The sequence below is a fragment of the Eumetopias jubatus genome, unplaced genomic scaffold (assembly GCF_037043125.1).
Source record: "Eumetopias jubatus isolate StellerSeaLion01/CBP00866 unplaced genomic scaffold, mEumJub1_p1.0 scaffold_6, whole genome shotgun sequence".
Lineage (NCBI taxonomy): Eukaryota > Metazoa > Chordata > Mammalia > Carnivora > Otariidae > Eumetopias > Eumetopias jubatus.
In genome coordinates, this window is record NW_028274812.1 from 126,651,499 (window position 1) to 126,669,188 (window position 17,690).

Below are 17,690 nucleotides of genomic sequence, written 5' to 3' on the forward strand. Positions count from 1 at the left end.
CTCAGGTCATGATGCCAGGGTCCTGGGAGGGAGCCCCATATTGGGCTCCTTGCTCAGCATGGAACCTGCTTCTCCCTCTGTCCCCCCACCCCGGTGCTCTCTCTCTCTCAAATAAATAAATAAAATCTTTAAAAATAAATAAATAAATAAACCATCCTTTAAAAAACCAAATCCAATGCCAGTTTGTAGCAATTTGTGTGGTGGAATTTTCACCATCATAATAATGGAATAATAAAATTACTAAATATGAATACACAATATGAAGATTTAAAATTTGCATGAACACTAGTTAATGCTTGGATATAGGTATATTGTAGTAATAAATTAACTTCCACATATTTAAAATCTTCTAACAAGAACACCCTACATTTATCTCAGTGTTGGATATGCTCTAAGTTTTATTTTTTCCCTTAAAAAAAAAAAAATCACAGTTCCTCCCACTCTGATTTATTTTAGGCTTGGGCTCATAGATTTGGCCTTTGCTTATTTACAAAGAGATGTTTGCCTTACAATAGTGTCGTCTATTAGCCCACCCATTTTGTGAGGTTCAAGTTCCGGCTCTAGGGGGTTTTGAAACAGGACAGGAGCCTCTGGTTGGTAACACAAGGGGTCAAACACGCTCCAAGCCAGCACCTCTCAACCCCCACCCCGCACAGTGCCAGAGTTGCTGTTTACTGTCCTGACTTTCACAGAGCAGCAACTATTGATCACAACTGAGTGCAAACTGCAGAGTACAACCGTGTGCTCATATGGAAGAAAACCCACGTAAAAACACGTATTGGTGTCTCCGGATGGCATAGGTACAAATGTTGCATGACTTCTGGCCTGGTTTTTCCACACTGCAGCCCTCATCAGTCATATGCCCACGATACGCTGCAGGTCTGGAAAGGTTAAGCCCCGCGTGCATTATTTAATCCCATGGGAAAGCAGGATTTGGGACAGAGAGAAAGTGCGGGAGAGTAGGCTAGGGAATAGTAAATGACTCAATAAACACATATAATGAGCACCTATTGTAAAACTTTGTCTCCCATAACACCTGTCATTATCGGATATGCTGTATATTTTGTATATGGTCTCCACTCCCAGCCAGACAGTAGGATGGGAGCTCCCTAAAGGCAGGGTTTTGTGACTGTTTTGTTGACCACTGTGTCCCTGGCACCTAGAAGAATGTCTGGCACATAATCGGCATGCAATAAATGTGTGCTGAGTGAATGAATGCACTATGCTAATAATAGGTCATATTAGAAAACAATAATTAAAAGCAATTTGCATGGATTATCTTCTTTAAGTAGGCACTAACATTATTCCATTTTACAGGTGAGGGAACGGCTCAGGGAGATCACATAATTTGCAGAAATGGTCTCCCGGGTCCTTATGCAGACCAAGCCTCCTATCTCACACTCCGGGAAAATTACAAAGACCGACAACACACAATCCCTGTTCTCCAAGCAGAGATGTGCTCATTGGAGAAAAGATTTGGAAACAAGTCAGACCCAACCAGGGTGGTAAATGGTAAGAAGTATACCAGAGAAGCAGGCAATAAACTCTGGGTCTGAGGGAGTGGAACGGGGGCAGATAGAAAAAATAAATGCTAAGATACTAACAGGATTATTGCTGGATGAAATTATGAATGTTCATACTTTCTTTTTCCTACTTTTTCTCTATTTTCTAATTTTTCCCTAGTGAATAAGTATTGCTTTCTGTATTAAGGAAAACAATACATTTATCTTGGGAAATTTTGCCTTAAAAATTGAAAACCACAGGGCACCTGGGTGGCTTAGTAGGTTAAGTGTCTGATTTTGGATTTTGGCTAAGGTCATGGTTTCAGGGTTGTGAGATGGAGCCCTGCATTTTGCTCGGAGCTGGGTGTGGAGCCTGCTTGGGATTCTCTCCCTCTGCCCCTCCCCCTACTCATGCTCTCTCTCTCAAAAAAAAAAAAAAAATTGAAAGACACATTTTCTAAGGCAAATTTCCCTCTGTAGCATGCTCTATTACTGGTTTTTTGGATAACTTTTTTTAAAGATTTTTACTTATTTATTTGAGAGAGAGGGTGAATGAGTGAGAGAGAGCACACAAGCAGGGGGAGCGGCAGGCCGAGGAAGAAGCAGACTCCCTGTTGAGCAGGGAGCCCGATGAGGGACTCGATCCCAGGACCTTGAGATCATGATCTAGGCTGAAGGCAGACGCTTAACCAACTGAGGCACCCAGGTGCCCCTTGGATAACTTTTCAATGATACTCTGTGTATGCAGATATATGGCAATATATTTATGGTGAAGGTTTAATTTAATACGGTTTTGAGAAAAAATTTTTTCAATATCCATGTATATACATATATATATATAAAATATATAAAAATATGCTATATAAAATATATATTGAAGATTTTTTTCAAAACCATATTAAATTTAACCTTAACCTAAGGAGTCAGGAAGTGCCGCTGAGGAAAGAAATGTATCTTGTGTGACTTTCCAACCACCTCCAACAAGCAGGGTCAGGACTCAAGGTGAGGTGAGATAGGCACTTGTTTTGGGCACAAAAGTTAAAGTGGCACCAAAAAAACTCAGCAATCAAGAAAAATAATATTTTAACTCAATATTTCAAAAATAAAAATCATACAAGAAATTCATGAAAAACAAAACATCAAAATGTTCAATAAAGACAGAACCAGTAAAAAGGTGGGGGGACAGATCCGGGTTACATGGGGCTGAAACATATAATTAGGGTGTTACAGGATTTTTCCTTTAGTGCCCATGGTTCTTGGTCATACTGCTTCGAAGAATAAAGAGGTAGACCAGACAGAGTGGTGGGCAACAGAGCAAAGTTTATCAAGCGATAGCAAAGTGATAGTACAAAGCTCCCCAAGAGGGAGGGGACCCGAGAGGGTTACCACCAGAGTTTTTAAATCTAGGGTTTTTTATGGGCTTGTTGGTGGGCTGTTTTAATCTGACTAACCCTCCATGAGCCTGTCATCCAACCAGGCTTTTGTCATCCACCTATCACATGGGAAAGGGTGGAGGGCTCCTTCCAGGGTGGTATAAAATCCTTGTAAGGATGGTTTCCTCTTAGGACGGGGCATCTTGTCCCTGCTTGCCTTTCTTCAAATTATCCTTCATTATAGGGTGGCAGATAGGGAAAATTTTGGAAAACCCCCATCAAGTTTCTTTCACATAGCAGCTCTAAAAGATGTATTATAGGTTTGTGCTTACAAGTGCAGGAAGCTAATAAATTCTATTTCACATAATTACCATAAAAGAAAAATCTTCCTTTCCACATGAGCCTCTTCCTTCAGAACATCTCACAACATGGCATCTGGCTTCTTCAGAATGTCAGTTAAGACGGAGAGAGCCAGAGAGTGTCAACAGAAGACCTAACATGGGAGTGACATCTATCACTATTCAGTAGGAAGGAAGCCTTGGGCTCTACCCACACTCAAGGAAAAGAGATTACACAAAATGGAGGGCATTGGAATATGCCATCCCAAAATATGCCCACTTTGGCTCTACCCACACTCAAGGAAAAGAGATTACACAAAATGGAGGGCATTGGAATATGCCATCCCAAAATATGCCCACTTTGGCTCTACCCACACTCAAGGAAAAGAGATTACACAAAATGGAGGGCATTGGAATATGCCATCCCAAAATATGCCCACTTTGGCATGAGGATTATTTTGAGCTAAAGAAAATTAAGAAACAATAGACAAAGAAAAAAGCTCTCTGCCCTCCCCTTATCTGGCTAGAAGCACAACATAAATTTCCATTTGTAAAATGTTTTCCTTGCTTTATCCGAAAGAGGACAGCTCTTAAAGACTCTTGATTCACATCAGCTCAGGCAGCACTGGAGGAAACTTACTAAAACAAAACTATCTTGTTAATTTTCCCTACACATTTGCCTTCTCAGGTTTGCCACCTCCAAAAGGATTTATCCCTTTTCCTTTGTCTTGCACTTCTCTACAAATTTATTGTTCTTTGTTAAGATGATGTTTAAGCCCAAGTTCTAACCACTAACCACCCGTCTGAGTTACTTATCACTGAGGGTCTCCCCTGTGAATGAGTGCTGCACATGTAAATAAACTGTTTTCTTTTCTCCTGTTAATCTGTCTTTTGTCAGCTTAATTTTCAGGGTCTCCGGGACCTAGGAGTTTAAAGACTTTTTATTTATTTATTTGGGAGACAGAGAGAGGGCACAAGCAGTGGGGAGGGGCAAGGGGAAAGAGAGAAGCAGACTCCCCGCAAAGCAGGGAGCCCGGACTCAAGGCTCCATCCCCGGACCCCAGGATCATGACCTGAAACTGAAGGCAGCTGCTTAACAGACTGAGCCACCCAAGGTGCCCCAGAACCTAGTTTAGAAGAAAAGTTTTCTTCTTCTCCCTGTAGCCTAAACATCAGGAGGGAAGATCCCTGGGAACTACGTGGGAGCCGTCCATCACAGCACCACAGGACACCTTCATGAGGTGTTGTTGATGCTGGTCTTGTACCTTCCTGTCACATCACCGGCCGAGTAGACAGAGTGGGCCACAGTAACATGCTAGAAGCCATTCTGACACTAGACATCTAATAATACCTTAGATAGACAAATGCAGGTCATTGTGCACCACCTAAACATACTCCATTAAATTGAAAGATGTGTCCCCAACTCATTTGTCTCTCATCTGGATCCCAAAGTGATGCAGGACACTCCAAAACCACCTCACACAAGTGGTCTTAACTAATTGTGGTTAAAACACCGTACTCCTGCAAATTTTACAAAAGCATGACTGTGAATACATCAGAAGGGGTCAAAGAACACTTAAGCTTCAGGAGTTTCAGTGTAAATCTGCCTCAGAGCAAAAGTCACCATTACTGACTAGGTTGATCCAAAAAAATGTCATAAAGGAGGTAAAATTTGGAAATTGCCTTAAAGACCAGGTCAAAAAGTAGAGGTAGGGGCAGGATAGTCCAGGCAATGAGAAGAGCAAAAGCACTTTTAAGGGAAGAAGTTGTAGAAAAGTTTTCTCTAGAGCTCTTAAAATATGATGGTAATGATAATGGTGATGATGATTGTGATGTTGATCATGGTGATGATCACGGTGATGGTAAGGGTGATGATGGTGATGGTGATCGTGATGATGATGGTGATGATGGTCATGGTGATGGTGTGATGGTGATGATGATGGTGATGGTGATGATGGTCATAGTAATAATGATGGTGATGATGATGGTGATGATAGTGATGGTGATGATGATGGTGATGATGATGGTGATGATGATTATGATGGTGATGATGGTTGTGATGATGTGGAGATGATGGTGATGATGATGACATTGTTTTACTGTGGAGTTCTTTGCTCAAACAATATGGTGGGGAATCCCAATATGTAACACAGGTAAAAGTACAGTTTCTCAGCTAGATTTGGAGCAGAGGGCCTAGGGCTCTGTTGTCTCAGCTCACATCAGCCCAGGGGGCTCCTAGAAGAATTTTGCAGAAAATAACTTCTTCAGGTGAATAGAGAAGAGGGGATGGAAAAGTGGTTGGAGTCAGATTATTTCCAGGCAAGGAGTTTGGACCATACTTGGGAGATGTGTATGGATGGTGTCAAAGCAAAGGTCAGGTAAGATTCCTCCATCAGGGCTGTGCCAAAGGACTGGTGGAGGTCATGCTAGGTGAGTAACAGTGATATGGAAAAGGAAAAGATGGCCTCATTATAACAAAAGGAAGAATGGGCAGAGGAATAAGACCAAGCAGCCAAAGGTAGCCAGTGAGAGGGAAGAGTCAAGTGCTATAATGAACCCAATTTTTATAGATTTTATTTATTTATTTGTCAGAGAGAGAGAGCACAAGCAGGGGGAGCGGCAGAGGGCAAGAGAGAAGCTGACTCCCCACTGAGCAGGGAGCCTGAAGTGGGACTCGATCCTAGGACTCCAGGATCATGACCTGAGCCGAAGGCAGATGCTTAACTGACTGAGCCACACAGGCACCCCAAGTTCAGTTTTTAAATATTGAATCCTATGAATGCTTTTTAAAAATATTTTGAAGATATGGCAAAATACATGTAATATAAAATTTATCTACAAGTGCTTTAAAATTTTTGCTATTTAATAAAATGAAAAGATACTTGCGCAAGACAAAGGATTCAAACAGTAGAAAGGATCTACAATGAAAGTAAGTTTTCTTCCCACCTCATAGCCCCAGTCTCTCAGCTCTACTCCCTAGAGGCAACCCCTATAACAGGATTTTTCCAGAAATACACCATGCATAAACAAACAGATATGTGTTGTGCATATATTAACTTTTCCACATAAAACTTCTGTCCTTCATTTTTTTTTTTTGCTTGTTTGTTTTTGTTTGTTCATATTTTTCCACTGAACAAACTAACAACATTTGTTCTTTTGGAGGAAACTGATGGGAAAGAGAAAACAGAATAGTAAGGTTCAGAGTAACTTCCATGTGCCTGGAGAGAAAGCAAATAGGGAGGAAGTAGCCAAGCTTTGAAGTTAGATCTAGAGTCAAATGCTGGCTCTGCCACCTGCTTGTTGATATCCTTGGGCACATTCATTGACCTCTTTGAGGCTCATTTATTCTTTCAAAATTACTATAATAATTCCTTCCTGTTAGGAGACCCTAGGCTGCAACCGGCAGAAAGCTCAGTTAAATTGGTTTAAATCAAAAGGCTGTATGATAGAAGGTCCAAAGACAGAGTATCATGATTCTCAATGGGGGAGGGAGGTTTGGAAAGAAGAGTATGGATTTTACGGATGTCACACTCCTGAGGCTGCCAGTGCATTTTGAGGGTAGGGCTCGTGGATGTTAAAGATCTTAAAATGTTTGCTACAGGTGGTCACAGCAAAGACTTGCCCTACTCACAAAGCCAATAGCCTTCCCGTTGAGAAGCATCAATCTAGCAGCTCATGTCAACTTTCCATTTCCCATGCTCAGCACCTCACCTCTGACTGTAGCGAGGTAGTTATGACTATTGTAGGCCCAGGGGATTAAGTGAGATGGCATCATTTCTTGCTCTCTCTTAGGAAAAAGGAAACATCCCTTGGAAGCTTCCTTTCAGACTTCCTCCTCACAACTTACTGCCCGGGATCACTTGCTCATTTCTGAACCAGTCATGGTCAGGATGGGGGTTCCTCTGAGATCAGACAAATGCTACTGTGGAGGGGAGTAGGGGAAAGACGTGTGTGGGATTTCTGCTAGAAAGGAGGAAGAGGGGTGTGTGTGGAGCTCGCCAGCCACATGCCCACTACACTCCCTCACAGGCTGTCATGGACCCTATTAGGAGACCAAATCTCTGTCATGTAGTGAGAAGGCAAGACATGTGGGTTCCATCCCTCCTCTCTTCAAAGAAAGATGTCAAACCCAGTTGTTTCCCAAAACTTTCAGTTCTGCCTCACACACAGAGTGGGGGAAAGCAGGCAGGCTCTGGACAAAAAGGTTGAGAGGGCAAATGAAGGGCCTCCTTCTAGAAGCTGACAGAGGCTCTGTGGAGCCATGCAAAAGTAGTAGATTGGTATCAGTCTTGCATTCCTAGTTTCGTAGGTTTACTCAGAGTTGTGTCACATATACCAAGAACTTTAAGTTTTTACACATTTGTTTATGCTTGTGATCAGACTGGTATTTACAGTCATCCAAAGTCAAGTGAGAAAAGTCACTAAATATAAGTAAAATGACTTAAACGTGACAGAACATTGATATGAGAATAAAAAGTTAACTGAAACTTGAAGTGTTAATAGTAGGAAGTCAACGTAATTCTAATGGGCTCTTTAAAATGTAATGTTTAGGGAAGCCTGGATGGCTCAGTCACTAAAGCATCTGCCTTCAGCTCGGGTCATGATCCCAGGACAGGTCATGCTCCCAAGGTCCTGGGATCGAGCCCCAAGTTGGGCTCCCTGCTCAGCAGGGAGTCTGCTTCTCCCCCCAACTTGTGCCCTTTCATTTGCTCTCTCTCTCTCTCTCTCTCAGATAAATAAAAATAAAATCTTAAAAATGTAATATTTAAATGACCGTTAATTTCAGAAAAAAATTGGTTGGGTATTAGGCTAGTCAGCTCTAGGAAACTCACAAATTACACTTAGAACATATTATGCAAACCATGTTAAAATCTCGATGATCAGAAAACATGAATAAAACTCATTGAAAGACAGAAACCAAAGAAATTAAGAATAAAAATAGAAAAATCCATCCTTAAGGCTTTCTTGTTAATTCCTCATCCCTTGGTTGTAGGAATGTGGGAAGGCCCCTTCTGACTTGGTGATTTTTGTTTTTTTATTTATTTGTCTGAACCAAAAGCAACATGACTTGTCTCCAGCGGGATCCCAGAGAGGGCTGCAGTGGGGTTCAGACAGGGGCCTGTGCCATGCCCATGGTAGTCCAAATCTTGGCTTGGCAGATTCCACTCTAGATAACTAGAGTGATTCATTAAAACTTTGTAGGTCCCCATGACTCCATACTTGGTGTAACGGTAACCAACCCCGTGAGCAGTGTGAGGATACGTGACGCTAGGAGTTTTTAACACACAGTGATGAGCAAGGACTAGCTGTATTAGAGATCATTCCAGCCCTCGGTCTTCTGGGTGGCTGAATGGCTTTGGTTAAGCAAATCATTAGGATCTCGCTTGGCTTTATTTTCTCCACTTTTGAAGCAAGTCAGTTGTATACTAAGACCTCTTAGAGTTCCTTGACTCTCTTTGTTAAAAGGCCCACATAGAAAGAAAAATGAACCAGGTGAGCAGGGTAATGTTTTTTTCAAATTTATTACAGGTTCATTCCATCGCCATATTTCAGTTGTGCTGACAAAAGTAGCCTAAGGCACTACAAAATTTGATCCTCTCAAGCTAGAGGGCATTTTTCTATGAAGTTTCCATGGCTGCATTGAAGTTTCCATGACTGCATTTTTCTATGAAGTTCCATGGCTAAAAAATTACTGTGACTTTACCTTAATCAACCCAATCTCCTTCAGAAAAGCTAAAGAAGAGTTAGGGGAAATGTTTCTAAAATGCTTCTGCTCTTTTAAAATACTTTAAAAAGTTAGTATTTTTGAAATACTTTAACATATTATATATGGTGTCTCTATCCGCTTAGATTCTGTGTTTGGGCCTAAGAATTAAACTGACAAAAGACAAATTTACAAAAGAAAAGCATAAAAAGTTTATTTCACGTTAGCAGTTTTGTGTGTACGTGGAGGCCTTCACATGTAAGAAATGAAGACTGGAAGAAACAGGTCTGAGAGCTTATGTACCACTTTAACAAAGAATGATAATCAGTGGGGGGAGGGGGAATGGGGGGACGTGGCAAGACAGAGGAAACAGGGGTCTGGGCTAAGGGTAATAAACTGGGAAAGTGACCCAGAAATACACGGGGGAAGCTAATGGAAGCTAAGAGTTAGTTTAGTAGGTTTGTTTGTCCAGATTCATCTTGGTGTCAACTCTGTCTCAGATGATAAGAATATTTTCCTTTTCCTGGTGCAGGAAACGATGCGCTGCTTTTAGGTAGAAAGGAGGAGGGCAGAGAGCCCTTCCTGTATCTGCTGTCTCTCAGTTGTCCTCACTTCAAAATAATCAATGTACCTGCTATGGTCTGCATGCTTGTGTCCCCTCAAAGTTCATATGTTGAAATCTAAACTGCAGTGTGAAGGTATTAGGAGGTGGGGGCTTGGGGGATCATTGGACCATGAAGGTGGGGCCCTTAGGAATGGGATTAGCGCCCTTATGAAAGGGACTCAAGAAAGCCCCCTTGGCCCCTTTTCACATCGTGAAAAGACAGCTGTCTGGGAAGCAGGCTCTCACCAGACACCAAATCTGCCTTGATCTTGGACTTCCTAGCCTCTGGAACTGTGGGAAGTAGTTCACTGCTCATAAGCCATCCAGTCTTACGTTTTTTTCATTATACCATCCCAAACAGACCAAGACAATGCCAAGGTAGCATATTTTGGGGTGGTATGTTCTGATCGCCTTCATAGTTTCATGTTAAGTAAATAATATCAGCTTATTTATCCAACTGTCTAACCATCAAAAAAGAAAACCAATGGTAATCAAGGAATGGTGTTATCTAAGGAAAAAAAGATGTGATTCTGAGGCATGGTCTCAAAGACTACGAATCAAAAGACTGTTCTTATTCCAGCTCAATTCTTGCCTTGAGTGAAAAGTTTGAACCACCCTCCCTCTTTGAGTGTCAGCTTGCTCATCCGAAAAATGAGACTTTTAAGCTAGCTAAATTCTTGAGTCCTTTCTAATTTGTCCTCCTCTATGATAGTTTGATGGTTTTAAGACACACCTGCAATTTCTTGGACACTCTTCCATCAAAGGGAATCTAATTCCTGTCTCTTCGAACATGTTGGCATTCGTGACTCACTTCTGAGGAAGACAGTGTAGCAGAAGAGACACCAGGAGCCTTCTGAGACTAGACCATAAAGTCACGCAGCATCTCCGTCTCTCTCTCTCTCTCTCTAAGCAAACAGGTTACCAGACCAGCCCTGAAGCCACTGTGCTTGAGATCACACAGAGATGCCTGAGGACTGCCAGTGGATAGCCCGGCGGTCCGATCTTCCAGCCCAAGCATCACAGGATCCCAGCCCCAGCCTTCAAGCGGCCACAACCGGAGCCCCGCCCACCTTGCAGATTCATGCAGAAAATAAATGCTGTGGTTATTTTAATAAGCAATTACATCTGGGGGTGGTTTGCTATGCAGCAGTAGGTAACCAGAAATGATGGTAAAGCTAGGAGCCTCTGAATGCCTGGAGTAAACATTTTAGCAGCTGAGGCACATGATGTTTGAAGTTGGACTAAATACATTTCGGTGGGGTGGATGACATTTTGAAGGTATTTTGCATGCTGCATCATTTAATGACTGACTTCAGGCATCCAGATCCCCATGTAGGGAAGACCCTGTCCTGGGTGGAAGCTGAGGGGAAAGGGAGTCTGGGGCCAGAGGCCACCCACTGGGTCCACCTCTTTCAGGAGACACGGAAGAGGACCCCAAAGCCACTGTGAGCCCCAAGTGGAATGCTTACCTCTCCTGCTTCTGAAGTCGTCCCCTGGCTTCTGAGGACCAGAACTCTCCTCATTCCTCCAGCCCTGCTCATTCTCTATCCCTCTGCAGGCTCATCCTTTCCCTCCCGGCCTTTCAACGCCCGAGTTGCTAAGAGCTCAGTCCTGGGCCCTTGCCCTTTTCTCAGCTCTAGACCTGTATATCCTCCTGTGGTGTAATAAAAATATGTACTTAACTTAGCCTTTGTCCCCAGTCCTGGCACGGAAGGCCTACAGCGCCGGAAATGTCCTGAGTGATGGGAGTGCCTTAAGTTATAAGCCCCTTTCAATCACACCTATTTATGTTAGTGAGATGATTTAGGGTAGGGCCCCCAGATGGCCTCAGGGTAGCCCAGGGAGGAGGAGAGAGCTGCAGACTGAACTCTATGAAAGCTCTTGAACAATGAGCTTCAGAGAGCTTCCTGGTTGGTGAACACATTGACGTGCTGGGAGGGTGGCGTACCTGCAGAGGGCTTGGAAGCTCTGAACTCCTCTCCTCACATCTTTTTCATTTCATTGTTCCTGAGTTGTATCCTTTATACAGCTGGATAAACTGGTAAATGCAAGTAAAGTGTTTTCTTGTGTTTGGGAGGAAACACTTTTCCTCTATCCTCTTAGATTCAGTTAAAAGACCTTACTGGGTAATTTGGCTTTCCTTTTCTTACTTTTTTTTTTTTCCCCTGAAATACTAGATGTATGCTTAAATACTAGATGTATGCTTTTTGGTTAATGTTGGTCTCCAGTGTATCGAGGGCTCTATGAGGGTGGAGTCCTCTAACATTTTCACCAAAGAGAAGGGTAACAGAGCTGCAAAGTTAAACTGACAAAGACAGATTAGGAGTGAAAAAGGTTTATCTCATATGCACATGGGCACTTCACTAGAGAGAAGTGAAAACCCCTAAAAGCTGCTAGGCCAAGGAGCTTATATTCCACCTTAGCAAAGGGTGATAAATTGTGGAAAAGTGACAGAAGAAAAGGTGCTTGGGCTTCTAGGGGCAGTAATAGTGGGAAGGTAGATATAAGGGGGAAACGAATGGAAGATAAAGGTCATTTAGTCAGGTTTATGTAGGTTATAAGGTTTAGTAAGTTTATGCAGACTAAAGTCAGCATCATCTCCAGGGTCATTTCTGGCGATTAAGAGAGGGAAACACACTTAGAAGTGGATAGTAATTATGTTACTTTTGCAAAGGGAAAATCAGGCCCCGCTTTTAGGCAGAAAGTGGGAGGACAAAGACCTTGAGCTGGCTGTCTTTAATTGCTTTCTCAAAATAATCTTTATGACGAAGTGGCATACTTGCGATAGCACGTTCTTATCCCCTTGACCTGAGTTCTGTGAACCATTCCGGTGGATTACCGAACCTGAAAGGGGGGATTGTGGGAACCCCCCAAACGTGTACTTGGCTGGCCCAAAGTGTGGTGGCCTGGGCACCCCATGTACGGCTGGCATCCGAAAGGGGGCTCTCTCACAGGAATGAGCCCTTTACCCTGCAAGATCCGATACTACCTCCAGGTAGTTACAATCAGACTTCAATAGCTGGATACCCAGATGGTGTCAGAGAATTGGTGTCAGAAAGAACAGAGAGTCTACTAAGCTCAAAATGCCCAAAATGGGATCCATGGTCTTGCCCTCCCTCCATTCTTCTTCTTGATGGTCCCTGCCCCCCAGGGAGTGTGACTGCCTCTAGGAACCGCTCATGTCCAAATCCTCAAGGCACCTCCAGCCCTCCCCGCCTTCCCCTCTATGGCCCATAAGCACGTCATGCTGGTTTCACTCCTAAAGAGCTCTCGGATATGTCCACCCCACCACCATTGCCACTACTCTTGACCTAGGTGTGATCACCTTTCACCTGAAAGACAGTGATAGTTTCCTAACAGATTCACCCACATTGCCTCTATCCCCCACAATCTGCTCTTCATCCTGCTTCCAGAAGGAGCTTCCAAACCTTAAATCTGGTTAGTCACACGTAGGATTCAAAATACTCCAATGGGGGGCGGGGCGCCTGGGTGGCTCAGTCATTAGGCGTCTGCCTTCGGCTCGGGTCATGGTCCCGGGGTCCTGGGATCGAGTCCCGCATCGGGCTGCCTGCTCCGCGGGAAGCCTGCTTCTCCCTCTCTCATTCCCCCTGCTTGTGTTCCCTCTCTCGCTGTGTCTCTGTCATATAAATAAATAAAATTTTAAACAAAACAAAACAAAAAAAAAATACTCCAGTGGTTTCTCATTGCTTAAGGCCCTGAGTGGCTGGCCCCTTCCTACCCCTGCATCCTCAGCCCCCGGCCCTTGGGCTACACAGGCTTCTTTCAGTCTCTCCCTGTGACCCATACTCCTTCCCATGTGGGGCCTTGAATGGGCTGAATTGTTCTTTGTAGGCCCACTCACCTTCCTCCTGGAGGTCTCCCTGGCCAGGCTGCATCCTTCATAGCATCTGCTAGAATGGCTGAGTCTGTATTTGCTTACGTGGATTTTTGGTTAATGCCGGTCTCCTCCAATATATCGAGAGCTCCGTGAGGGTGGAGTCCTCTAACATTTTCACCAAAGAGAAGAGTAGGTAACAGGGCTGGACCCAGGGCCCTGCACAACCCTGAGAATGATGCCTCCTTAAGTCCAAATCCTTCGGTTTCTCACCTTCTCCAGTCCCAGTCCTGCAGTGGGCACATGCCCTGAGAGGATCCGCACAACCTCAAAATCTCTTTGAAATCTTATTTTATCTTCCAAATAGTTTGCAAAATTTGTGTTTAACTCCCTGATATATAAATGTTTACCTAAATGTAAAAATAATGTCTTTGTCCGCAAATCTTGGAGTTGTTCCAGAAGGAACACCAGAAGTATCTGGTTCTTCTTGTAAGCTCCCAAGTTGACATGTAATTCTAGTATTCTATATTGGGTACAGTAGGACCCACCATACCAGCAAGAGGATAGCAGAGCCCCTACCTCCTGAACACCATCCCCAGCCCAGGCTTCCTACCAATGGGAGAAATCTTCCCTCTTAATCACCTGGGTCCAAATCCACCACACCTAGTTGTGAGGCCTGGGTAGTGAACAATCTTTCTACGCCTTTATGTCCCATTTGTAGAGTAGAAACGGTCTGAGAATAGGATCATGCAAGAGGAGTCAGTTCAAACCAGCACTGTTGATGGCTGGGTGCTCCATGAATATGAGCTATTAATATGACTCTACTCAGCACCTTCTGCTTGCCCCCTCACCGGAATGCCTAAGGCACTGGCCCCTTTTAATTCCCCTTTAAATTCTGCCAGACCATAAGGTATTTTAGTTACAATGCCTAAATGACCTTACTGGGTAATTTGGCTTTTCTTTTCTTACTTTCTTTTTTTTTTTCTTTCCTGAAATACTGGATGTATGCTTAAATACTGGATCTATGTCTAAAAAAGCTAGAATCCCTAGCTTTTTACACAAGTAACTCCACACGTCCACACAGGTTTATACGTAGTTCCCAAAATACAGACCCTAGAGCCCAGCATCAGTACGCCCTTGTTAGAAATACCGAACCAGCATGGGGCCCAGGACCGGTTTCACAACCCCTCCAGGTGACACTGACGCGCGCTCATGTTTGAGAACCACTAACTCTGGCCGAGGCAAAGTCGGCCTGAAAAAGATCATGAGATCATCAAAACCAGACAAAATCAACCACAAAAACCCACTATCGAAAGTCCCCCGGGCGCCCAGGGCCCCGCGCTCCGTCCGCAGAGCCGCAGGTCGGCCGCCTAGCAAAGCAGCCCCAGCGCGCGCCAGGGCCCCTCGCGGCGGCGGGGAGCGGCGGAGTGCGGGGCGCGGCGTCTGTCCCGCGTGGCCCCCAGTCCTCAGGCCCCGAGCGCGGCGGGCGGGATCGGGCGGGGGCGGGGGGGGGGGAAGAGGAGTGGGGACGTGCTCCCGAGTCCCGCGCTAATGGCCTCCGGCAGCGGTCGGCGCGGGGCCGCGTCCGCTCCGCGCCGCCCGGCACCGTCCCCGCCCCGGACTTGGCCCCAGCCCCCTGGGCGCCGCCACTGCCGGAGCGCCGAGGCGAGCGCGCCGGGCCGGGGCCGGCTGGAGAGCGGGACTGGAGCCCGGGCGCCCTGAAGTTTGGGAAGGAAAGAAGAGAAAGCGAAGGAGGCGCTCGGCGCTCGCACTCCGCGGCCCGCCGCCTCCCGGCTCTCCCGCAGGCGAGCTTCCTTAATTGCGCGCCTGCCCCGCGGACTTCCTGGGCCGATGCGACAGCCGGGAGGAGACCGCTCTGCGACCCGCCGGAGGGCGGACCCGCCAGGACCTGGGGGCTGACTTTACGCGCAGAAGGCAGTTCGCGCCTGTGTCCACGAGAGCTGAGCGCCAGTTCACCCCAGGAGCTCCGGAGGCAGGACAGAGCGGGCCCCGCCGGGGTGGGCGGGCGGGAAGGGGGAGGCCCCGACTTCCAAAAAGCCGTCTCTCACCTTCGGCAAGCCCGCCCAGTCGCTCTGGCCCGCGCCGCCCCGCTTCCAGGTGTTCCCACGGCCCGCGCCTCCCCGCCCCGGGCCCTCCCCCCCGCTTCGGGCAGGTTCAATCCCCGGAGCCGGCCCCACGCCCGCATCCTCCTCCCACTCCGTCCCGGGCCGCCGCCGCTAAAACCCGAGGCTCCCCGGTGGAACTGCCTTCTCCTCTCGGGTCCGGGGCGGGCTCTGAGCGCTCCTACAAAGACCCAAGGTGTTAAGTCTCCAGGGGAGCCCTGAGCCGGGGGTAGGGGGACGCGATCCGGGACCCGGCGGGGTCATGGAGCCCCAGGGGACGCTAAGTTCGGAGAAGCAGGGACCCGCCCTCTTTGGAGAGCCCCCGCCAAACGAGGGGCTGCCCGCCCCGGGGGTCCTCCGCATGGAGAGTGGCGGGGACGGCGGCGGCACATCGGAGGCCCCAAGCCCCGACGCTGAGCCCTTGCCGCCGGAGGAAAAGGCTGCTCCCCCTGAGCAGGAGGAGGCGTGGGAGTGCCGCCGCCGCCTCCCGCGTTCCTTCTCCCTGCCCGCGGACCCGATCTTGGAGGCGGCCAAGTTGCTGCAGCAGCGACAGCAGCTTGGCCTGGGGCTGGGCCCGGAGGGCGGCGAGCGGGCCGAGGGCGCGCCGCACAGCCCCGGCGGCTGCTGCGCCAAGTGCAAGAAGCGGGTGCAGTTCGCGGACGCGCTGGGGCTGAGCCTGGCCAGCGTGAAGCACTTCAGCGAGGCCGAGGAGCCGCAGGTGCCTCCCGCCGTGCTCTCGCGCCTCCGCAGCTTCCCCCTGCGCGCCCAAGACCTAGAGCAGCTTCCCGGCCTCTTGGCCGCGGCGGCAGCGGCCGCGCCCCTCTCCGCGCCACCTCCCCGGCTTCGGCCTCTTTTCCAGCTTCCCGGGCCGAGCGCCGCCGCCGAGCGACTGCGGCGGCAGCGCGTGTGCTTGGAGCGCGTGCAGTGCTCGGTGCCCTCGGGCGCAGAGGTGACGGGCTCCGGCCGGGTGCTGGGCTGCCCCGGGCCGAGAGCCGTTGCGGTGCGCTACACCTTCACCGAGTGGCGCTCCTTCCTGGACGTGGCGGCCGAGCTGCAGCCCGAGCCGGCGGAGCCACAGCCGCCAGAGGCGTCGTCCGGGGGGCCCGGGGACGCCGAGGGGGAGCCGGGCGCCGAGCGCTTCCACTTCTCGCTGTGCCTGCCGCCGAGTCTGCAGCCCCAGGAGGGGGAAGACGCGGACGCGCCCGGCGCCGCGGTCCACTTCGCCGTCTGCTACCGCTGCGCGCAGGGCGAGTACTGGGACAACAACGCGGGGGCCAACTACACGCTGCGCTACGTGCGCCCTTCCGACGCGCTCTGAGCCCGAGGCCCTGCCCCAGGCCCCGCGCCGCCTCACAGCTGCCGGGTGACCTGCGGGGACGTCTTCCTGAGCACCGTCCACCGGGGAAGGAAAGGAAGGAGCCGTTCAGCTGTAAACTCCCACCAGGACGGATCCTTCGAGCAAGCATCGTGAGCCCGGGGAAAGCACCGAACCTGCCCGGCCCGTTTTCTCCTCGCTTAGGCCTCCCTAGGCTGCCTCTAGAATTCTCGCCCTGCGCCAGAATGCGAAAAAATTCTTGACTCCGAGCCGTAGCTGCCTTCAAGGAAAAGGCCCTAACCCCTGTGCACAGCTGTAAGACCTTGGGATTTGTTTTCAACTGTAGACATCGTGTTTTAGCCTTTGCAGCTTGCTGCAGACGCCTCGGGTCTCAGGGAAAGGACAGGCATCCCGCCACATCCTGCGGAGAGAAGGCGCCTGACCGTGGGTGTGCGCCGGAGCCTTCACACAGCGGCCCGTTTCTCGGTGAAAACCGGGTGGGGCCTTGGCTGGGCTGTCCTTTTCTCTTAACTGGGATCTGGGAGATGTTTGCACAGACTGGACGTTATTTACTTGGCCCTTTGTGTACACACGTCTTTTAAAAAAAATAAAGGCCACTTGCACACCCTTTCACGCTGTACTTTCCATTTCAGCTCCTGGGGAGTTTGGGAGGTCTTGATAGTCGGGGGATCTTCTTCCTCAGCTGATCATGTTGGCCCTTTAACAATAATTAAACAACAGTATTTCCAAGTTTCCTTTCTTCGGCCTTCCCTCTCTGAGGTGGAAAGGCCCAGATTTCCCATTCTGGGCAAAAATGTTCTTTGAAACATTTTGTAGAAGGCTTCTGTTCCCTGCCAAAATAAGGTGCTTGGTGAACTGAAACACCAGAGTAGTCT

At 47.8% G+C, this 17,690-nt stretch overlaps 1 protein-coding gene across 1 annotated transcript; it reads left to right on the forward strand.

The window, feature by feature from the left end:
* The first annotated feature begins 15,404 nt into the window (after window positions 1–15,404).
* On the forward strand, window positions 15,405–17,384 carry PPP1R3G (protein phosphatase 1 regulatory subunit 3G). Its single transcript, XM_028122902.2, has one exon. It carries the CDS (start codon window positions 15,742–15,744, stop codon window positions 16,795–16,797), a length of 1,056 nt encoding a protein of 351 aa, XP_027978703.2. The 5' UTR covers window positions 15,405–15,741; the 3' UTR covers window positions 16,798–17,384.
* The last annotated feature ends 306 nt before the right edge of the window (window positions 17,385–17,690 follow it).